Source organism: Opisthorchis viverrini (assembly GCF_000715545.1).
Source record: "Opisthorchis viverrini unplaced genomic scaffold opera_v5_90, whole genome shotgun sequence".
NCBI lineage: Eukaryota > Metazoa > Platyhelminthes > Trematoda > Opisthorchiida > Opisthorchiidae > Opisthorchis > Opisthorchis viverrini.
Genome location: NW_008751743.1, coordinates 474,208 through 483,650, shown reverse-complemented (window position 1 = coordinate 483,650; position 9,443 = coordinate 474,208). Strand labels below are relative to the sequence as shown.

At 44.0% G+C, this 9,443-nt stretch overlaps 1 protein-coding gene across 1 annotated transcript in view; it reads right to left on the bottom strand.

Moving 5' to 3' along the window:
• T265_13632 (hypothetical protein) overlaps positions 1 to 9,443 on the bottom strand; it is a gene marked incomplete at both ends in the record, with an annotated part of 42,479 nt that overhangs the window by 23,688 nt on the left and 9,348 nt on the right. The window contains one exon of the mRNA XM_009169823.1: positions 8,852 to 9,102. Within this exon, the coding sequence (XP_009168087.1) occupies positions 8,852 to 9,102 (251 nt within the window). The remainder of the gene's footprint in view (positions 1 to 8,851; positions 9,103 to 9,443) is intronic.

Here is a 9,443-nt window from a genome sequence, read left to right as displayed (position 1 = left end):
GGCGTTTCACTCACGGATATCCAGGACTACGTGTGGCTGTTACAACAGCGAAGAAGACACGAAACCTGCATCCGGATTTACAACAGGACTTATCAAACTGTACCTGCAAAACGATAAGTCCCTTGTTTGCATATATATCTACTGTAATAATTTTCCTCAACAAGCGGACATTGTTAGTGCTCCCCGTTTTTCGTATCGTATAACTAGTTTTCGGGTTCCGTTAGAGCATTAACACTCTCGTGCACGCCAAAAAAGGATGACTGAAAGAAACTCGGGCACGAAGGGAAGCACTATTCTGCGCGTCCCATCACTTTGGTTTACAGACCTAAAAACGTCTTGGTTAGAAAGATATTGGCAAATTTGTGAGTGAGATATCCTCCCAGGTAAGTTGAACACCGATATTTTATTTCGAGTGCAACGTCGGACACAGCTGACTGGAATGAAGGTACACTCCGGTCACAAAAAAGATCCCGGAAAGTGTCAGGCGAAAATAAAAAACCAGAAGGATAACATATGCCGCAATTCCTGATTGACAAACAAGTTTCAGGCGACATCCACATCAGTCAGTTGCAAAAGATACTATATGTTTCAGTCGTACTGAAGTGCCACCAGTCCCCTTTCTGTTATTCTTTTACCACACAGGTATTCATCACACCTGCTGTAATCCACATGATAATATCATCAACCTTCGCACTGCAATGTAACCTCTGGTCTCGAGAAGCAACAAGAACGACAATGACACGCCAAGGCGTGTCACTGTGCACCTCATCAACAGCAACTTTCCAATGCCCCCACTATTCTTAGTTTCCGGAGATAAGGTGAGTACGAAGCACACCTAGGTCGTAAAGAATGAAAATCAAGTCAACTAATTTGTCAAACGACAGATGCCAGTATGAAGTGAACTGAACCAAGCTGTTTTATTCAACGACATCAGAAACACCCTCTTTAGGTAATTTAGCCCCAATACATTTTAGGTTGTCTGCTATCGCTATATTTTTGTACACAGCGGATAAACAGTATAGCGAATAATCACAACTGGTCTTGGCCGCTATTCCATATGATTCTCGGCAAACTATGAAAAGTGACTTGTTTTGTCAAATAGTTCCATCACAAAATCATCCAGAGATACATACGGAAAACAAAATATCCACGTACTATTGCGTACTAAAAATGTAGCCTAGGAAGCAGAGATCCATTTGTTATGAAATCAGTAAGACGTCCTTTCCAGCCAAACAACAAACATGAAAAGCCTACCCGCTGTCTTTTCATCTTCTGCCTAGATGTGTTGTTCTGACACAAAATGGTCAGTCGTTCTGTGAGAAAGAAGGCATATATTCCCAAAAGTGCCACAAGAGCCTTGCCAATCATCTCGTGGTGGTTATGTGGCTCCACATTGGCAGTGGTTTGATCTTCGTGGCCGTGATCATGTTCGGGGGCCAGTGCCTGACACAGACAGAAAGAAGAGAAGTATGTATTGAGAAGCCGGTAGGAAAGCATTCAGACCAATATAATTATCTACAAACAGCAAAAGGAACGTGCATTCGACATTTGTCCTGTAGAAGTTGCCAAATACAGACCATCAACCAGATAAGATAAAGATGACCAAGAGTATCGACAGATCGTTTTCGCCCAGTAGTCGGCAGTGCATCACTGAACACTTACTCGGGCACTGCTTGCCCGTGTATCGATCACTCGCTGGAGCTTTACTCGTCTACTGTGGACATCGCGTTCCCACTCACCTAGACTAACCAAACAATACGCAATTTGCCTACAGGTGCGGTCAGCTGGGGAGGACCAAGTGTGCACAACGCATAGCAATTTACCTGCCGGGGTGTTCAGCGAAGGCTCAGACGTACACCACAGTTTACAAGGATGGAAAAAACATAGATATTACAGCATCGTCCAGCCCATTGTTCCGCTCCTCTGCCCCCACTCCCATAATAAAAATTTTGCACAGTTCAACACGGGTGATTTCCCACACCTACGCAGGCACGTGATTGACAACTGAAGCCATTAACCTCAGGCTGCCCCTAGCTCAATAGGCCCACATTTAGCACTATTTCTGCTCCCACAAAAGAAAGTAAACCGTAACGCTCAAGACAGAGACCGCTAATTTCGGTTTCATTAATTCTTAGCTCACCCTCACCTGAGATGTGAGTTCGCCCATACATTGGTGTTCTAGGTAAGAATGATGTCCACAAAAGAGTTACATCGGAAACGTATCCAATGAACACACCGGAACTTACCTGAAGCCGATTGACAACACTCAAAACTGCAACGGATCACAGCTTTCACAATGTACCATACATGTTCAGTGCACGCAAAAAGCAAACGCTACGCAACGTTACGCTCTGAACAAGAACACTTGTGTCCAATGCAGCTACCACATTACATTAAACTAAAAGCTGGAATGCTGTGACAGCTATTCAAAGGCGGTTGCTCACATGATCAGTTAGTTGCACTAGATTACGATTCTGAAGTTCCGAACATAACTCATTTCAACCCGAATAGTCCACATCAACCATTTATTCACAAATGATTGAATAAACAATTCTCACTGTTCGACCATTTCAAACAATGCTTCAAGAATGTGCAGTCCTCACCTACACTCACTCCAAGGGATCACCAAAAGTCTGCCAAAACGAATAGGCTACAACACACACCAGTCTGTGTGGTATGGATATAAAATTCACAAACATAAATGTAACACGATCCTCAGTGTAATCAGATTCGCCCAGTCGTTCACTCCACATCGTCTTACAGAGACGTCCGCCTAAAGGCCCGAGAACAGCAAGCAGGACTCAGACGTGCCATGCGTCCTGTGCACCACACTCCATTGCACTCCATCACGTGATACAGCAACCGCATTCAGATAGACACCTTACAAACTCAGCGTCCCTTGAATTCCAGAATGCGTTCAATTCTGTCGACCGGTTGGTTCTTTCAAACAAGTTCGCGTAACAGATCACGCATCACAAACTTGTGAATGTCACGTGCTCTTCGGGTTCACATGCTTCGATATCCACACTCAATTGAGGTGTGCTCAGTGGAACACTGGAAGATCTTCACAGACCTTGTTTTCAAATGTATCCAGACAGAAACTATATCCATCTGCAATAACGGACCGCATTGTTTGCATCCTCGAAAAAGAGCAGGAAGCGTCAATTTACTAGGAAAGCTCACCAACGTCGTCCAGTCCTTCGTCAGGTGCTCCGCGCCCAAAAAGTGCACAGTCTCTGAACATGCTTCTAAGAATCTCAGAAGGGCGTGGAACGCTACATGTATTTCGGAGGTAGCACTAGTTCTGACGGCAGTTTGAAACACGAAGTCAACGCACGGATCTCAAAGGCCAAAATCGCGTTTTTCAATTCGCACCGCCACTGGCATCAAAATCGTACATAACTCTGGCAGAAATGAAGCGTATGTCAGACTGCAGTGCAGTGTTCCGCGGCTGCAAGACTTAGCCACCTCGGGCGGAGGATAGGGGGTCTCTTCGGATCTGTCATCATCTACGCTCACATCTGCACCTGAAATTCACTGGAACCACCGAATTCGGAATGCCGTGGTCGCGAGACGGATTTTGGTGAAGAAGAACGCAGGCTAGGTTGGCCAACCCATGTGTTACGCATGCCGAGTTTCCGCTTGTAGAGACAGGCGTTGTATTTGTACTTAATTCGGAATGGGGGAAACCAAGACGTGAGCAGAATTTGACATGACAGAAGCGAATGAAATATGTTACGAGATGTTTGTATTCTGTCAGAGCCATTCGATCGAACCAACATGACCATCTCTGTACATGGCTAGAGATGATAAAAGGTATGGCGGCTGACGACGTCAGTCGCGTTCATGCTGTCATCTTCTACCCGCATGGTCTTACTGAGTTTTGGAGGTTAAGGTTCCTGGAATGTTTGTGGTGGGCTACATATATTTCCACCTCTATTCTGGCTTTTCATCTTTCTATTGTAAGGCTTGATCCGGGATTGTAAGAAGTGAAGCACTACTGTTGTCTCCTACAGCGAATCAATTTTCGCCCTACTCCCTGGGTGCAAGGTTTCGGTCGACGCTTCACAATAAATTGGGCCAGACCGTAGACTGATCTGCTTGAAGCAGGATCTTTCGGGAATTCTCCGACCGCCATTATCGCGTTATTCACAGGATGGTGCTGTACTTATAAAAATTAACCTTGATACCCAAGGACTTCCCTGTAAAACAAACGCTGTGGGTGGAGAACCTCAAGCAAGCACTGTCCGTCAGCCTGGACCAATGGAAAGTGGCATTCACTCTTACAGTTCTTCGTTCAATTAACGGAAATCTAAATCGCTGCGACCAAGTCGTGGATCGAGTAGCAGATTGGGGACTGAGAATTCATCAACTCCCCATTCGTTTCATGAACGTTTTAGCATTATAGTCCGAACTCCTTATCTTCGACCGGCATTAGGTAGTTGAAAGAAGTTTTTTTCTATCTACTCCCTGCGAGTTCAAGTGAAGTGTCAATTCCATGGTCCGGCCGCAATAACATCAACTTAGTGTTCGAGGACTTTATGCAACCAGGAGAAAAAACTAGGGTTGGCAGATAGCCAGGCAACAACTAAGGTCGCTAGACTGAATCAGGAATCCTCCCATTATCCTCCAGAATGTACAACAGACTCATCATTGAGTTTGGCTTGCAGGTTACCAGCGATATACTGGGACATAACCAACGGATTCACATAATACTGGTATTTGGTAAACAGACGTCTTTCACACTGAGTGAAAACAACGTTACCAGCCTCAGCCCCACAGACTGTTACCTTCGAACAGGTCTGAGCAACCATAGCGTAAAATGCCCCTGCTTTGCACAAACCGATCGATATTTTCAATTTTAAACAGTAGCTACGACAAACACACATCGAACAGCGAGAGAGACCTACATTTCAAAGAGCTAAAGGTGAGGGACCTAGATCAATGAGAATACCAGGAATTCTTGTCTCAGGCTGCAATTAGTACGATCGCTGGGTTATCAGGAATGTGTTTAAACTCAGGAGCGATCAGCGATGTGGTGTGCTGCACTACACATCAAACAACCAACACCCTAAACGTTGGTAAACTCACTCTCTGATAACAGTTACTGTGTGTATGTTTGTGACTGCAATGGATCGATCGCTTCAAATTTGAATTGTTGAGTCGCTGGATGGTAAAAGCTATTCAAATGAAAACAATGTGAACGCAACTCAAAAAGGTCACATCAGCGGAATGCTGGTGTCGGAAAAAACGAGTTATGGTATTTGCTGTTTGCTGGCATTCCGACGTGGTGAGTTAGAGGTATTTTAACCTAACAGAGAACGAACATCAATGAAAAGTTCGAATCGTGTCGGCAGGTATGGCATCTTTTCCACAAGAAAACTAAGCAAAATGGGATGGAGCACTTAACTACAGCTGGAAAGACCGTACTGGCACGGTTGCCTAAAGGAGGGCAGAGATAACCTCATTCATGTACGTTCAGCTGCACACACGACTCTTCAAAACACACGTTATTTCGTTTAGGAATAATACAATGGCAAAAGGGACAAAATGTTCTGGCAAACAAACTCTCAAACCAAGTCACCAGAGACCTGGAACCTCCTTATATGGCAATCATACGGAAAATAGCCAGAAACAAGGATTTTGCCACTACTAATACTGCGAGAAAAGTTGACACTCCGGCCGGCGAATTGAGGGACCCATTCAAACTTTTTCTATGGGTTTCTGGTTATTCTCTCAACACGCACTGAGGTGAGACTTCGACAAGTACAGATTGCTCATAAATATAGATCAACTTCGGAATGTTCAATTGGTAGCTGGTTAATCGTTAGGTGACTGGACAGCTACAAACAGCCTCATGCAATGCGGTTGCTTCGGAAATACTTTTTCATCTTTATGGTAAATGAAATTTGGGATGACGACTGATCATTCTTATGTAAACCCAACTTGCTGCCCAACCCAAAGTCCTCCCATCATTATTATCTTCATTTCCAGAATTCAGTTCAATCAAACAATAATCTGGAGTAAACAGAGGATAGCTATTTGAGGAGGGATCCTACCAGACAGGGTGACAGACAGCTCGGGTCAGCTAGAGTCCCCTTGGTACATGTGCTGCTCACTGCAATCCATCAGAATCCATGTATGGCCGCTGGCCTCACGGAGGCACTGACGGCCAACAAACTTAAATTCTCCAATATACCATTCATACGAACACAACTGACGATCATTCCTACCATTCAATAAACAACAACAGCTGATAAGACAAATCCTAATCTGTGGCTTTTGTGCCAATATGAGCTTGTATTTTAGCAAACACAAGTAGTGAGTTACACACATGCTGTCCGTGTAAGCTATACAGATTGAAAGTGCGGAACGCTACAGTTTCTAAAAAGAGATCGTTATCGTTGTCTGAACAGAAAAAAAATTTCAAGAAATGAAACACATCTACTCCTACGTTGGGTGGTGGAGTCCAGATGATACCGTGAGCTATCTATTCTACCATCTACATCAAACAACAATAAAATGCGGCAGCAAGAGTAACAATAGCAGCTCATAGAATTCGATTTCGAACCAAACCCTATGGATATAGGTATGGTATATTGATGGTTCGAGATAACTCGGTGGTTAAGGCGCGAACTTACTGACCAGAAGGTCCGTGTTTTGAGCCCAGCCTCAACACTTCGACTACTCCTGCATAAGCTTGGACAACCTGGCAGAATCTCAGTCCCCTTTCCTACTTCGGGGGGGGGGGCACGGCAGGTAGGCATCGAAAGGACGCTACAGTTGATCAATTGGTCTTATTATTTGTTTTTTATTCACTGATGGCTGACTATCGCTGTGGTTTATTACCTTTTGTGAACTTAACTTGCGTTAACAAACCTCCCTCAAAGTGGGAAACCTCTCATCCCTGAACTGCACTGTGATGGGTATAATACCTCTGGTTTTTGAAGAAATGGTCGACCATCTTGGTTTGCGCGCCAAGAATGACTGCTGAGAAGATACCGTTTTCTTTACAATATCCTGGCAATATATATATATATATATATATATATATATATATATAATATGTCATCATCATCATCATCATCATCATCATCATCATCATAGACAGCAGGACATCAGTGTTCAACACCGATGCTTCACTGCCGTGCAACTATTATTTATTTGAAAGCCTTATTGTAAAGAAAAGAGTAAAGGTGGACGGGGGAGGGACTTAGGGCTAGCTGACCACAATCACTCCAGACATTCACTCAGGCGATCTGGATAGAAACTGACAACAAGAACGCCACTGACATCGGTCAGCAGCCATATCTTGTAGTGTCTCCAACCAGGCACAGTGAGGATGACATATTAACATAACAGATTTGAAGGGATACCACCGGGGTGTATAAGTTCCAATGCCAGTCAACCTATGAATAAACAAGAATATCCAGCTTTTGCAGTGGCAGTGTAAAGTGAGATTTCGTCCTGTAGGTGAAGCCAATCTTTGCCAAAAGGCCGAGGTGTTATACAGGTGTTTCATCCTTACTGGGAACCATCAACAGTGTGCATATCAAGAAACTCCAGAGAGGCCTCGAAGCCGCAACCACCTGACAACGAGCGGCAGATAAGCGGTGTGATCAACTCGCACCTACATGAAATAGTTTTTTTCTTCAGTATTTCCTTATGACAAAAGTTATGAATTTGGAAGACTGAATGACCTAAACTCTTTGAGGGCCCAAAAGACAGGAAGAAAATTGGTGACCATTCCGAGAAAAATACCAATGCCATGTGACCACAAAGACTAATCAGTTAGCTGCAGCTCCAAAGCTCAACGCTGCTAAGTGGTATCGGGCTTCCGCATTAGGCTTGTGCGAGTAAACGTTGTTTTGAGTCCAGACCCATTTGCCAAGACTGCACAGGTAGTGATACTTGACGAGGCAACAAGGCACTCAGGATGATCTGAAATACTCACTGAAACAGAATCGTGCAATACGCGTGAGAAACCAAAGGGTGGAACATACCTGACGCTATACTGCGCTGTTCTTCTAAACACCACTGAATCATCAAAAACGATACTACAAATTACCGGCAGATCCATTGGGTGCATTTATTGATTCCCTGGTCATAAACGAATGGTAATTGATCGTTACGGAGGAACTGATAGGTTACTAGTCATGTGTCTGTAAGTCAACCGGTTGACAGGTAGTCCTGAGATCAACATCCTAAGTCTGTTAACCAACGGGACAAGTGATTGACTCACCTATGCTCATTTGATGGGCCCAGCTCTCAATCAGTCGAGTTTTACAGGACCCAACCGCAATTTGAAAAGCTTACCACTGCCTCATGACATTTTCTCAAGACGGCATGATATTATCTTATGGGTACAAACTTCTGCATCAAACCGGCTATGAAATCGAAAAATGACAAAAAAAAACAAAACCACCACCATCAAAATGCCGTAAGAGTCTGGTATCGGCACAAAACACAGTTAATCCACTAAAATGGCACACAGGAAGGGCCTGTGTGCAGTAAGATGACTCCAAACAGTGCCATGATAAGATTCTCCAGACACAGAGGAAACTGGGAAGGCATACAGCTACAACAGTAGATCCACTTAGCGCTAGAGCACCTGAGTTACACAGTACTGGTGGAAAATCAATAATTTTTAGCGCCGAAAGTGTTCAAACTGGATGAGATGTGTCGTGCCTGAAAATATGTGATGTTAGATAACCGTACAGAAACATAACACATAAAGTCTCTAGTAGAGACTGAGGACAGGAAATGGAAATTGAATGAAAAGGATATTGACGGAGGAATGACCGAGAACGTAGACAAAAGAAAACACGGGCACTCGTGAAGGGAAACTTACGTGGGGGATTAAGTGTAGAAACGCATCTCCTGTAAGAGAGCCTACGGAGAGGGCGATGAGGAATTGGGATATCACATTGAAGAATCTGCGAGGCATCAACGGAATCAGGGCCACCACGATTAGACCGGAAATGCTGATAACGAGGACTGAGACTGTACTGCCGACAATGGCTGGACAAGACCACAGAGTGGAAAGAGGATATAAAGAAGTAAGATAACTCGAACTAGCACCAGCTGTGGACATGTGAACTCCTGGCAAACAAAGGCATAAAATGACCTGAATTGTTCGCTGAACTGTAAGAACAGATAACTGAGCTCTTCCATCGACTTAAATGACATATATCCCCGTTAGCGCGGTCGTATCCTAAGGAGCCACACAAAGGCCTACCGAGTAAAAATATCCACCACTAACCTTTATCAATAGAGCACTTCAAGTGTGAATGGCGTAATCGCTCACATAAATACATCCGTCATGATCTACACTATCTGCTACCTTATTTCTTACAAGCAAATGAAAAATGCAACGATAAAAGACAAAAACCACAGGTGTTTACGTACTCATTGTCCGAGTCAACGCATATATAACTAAATCA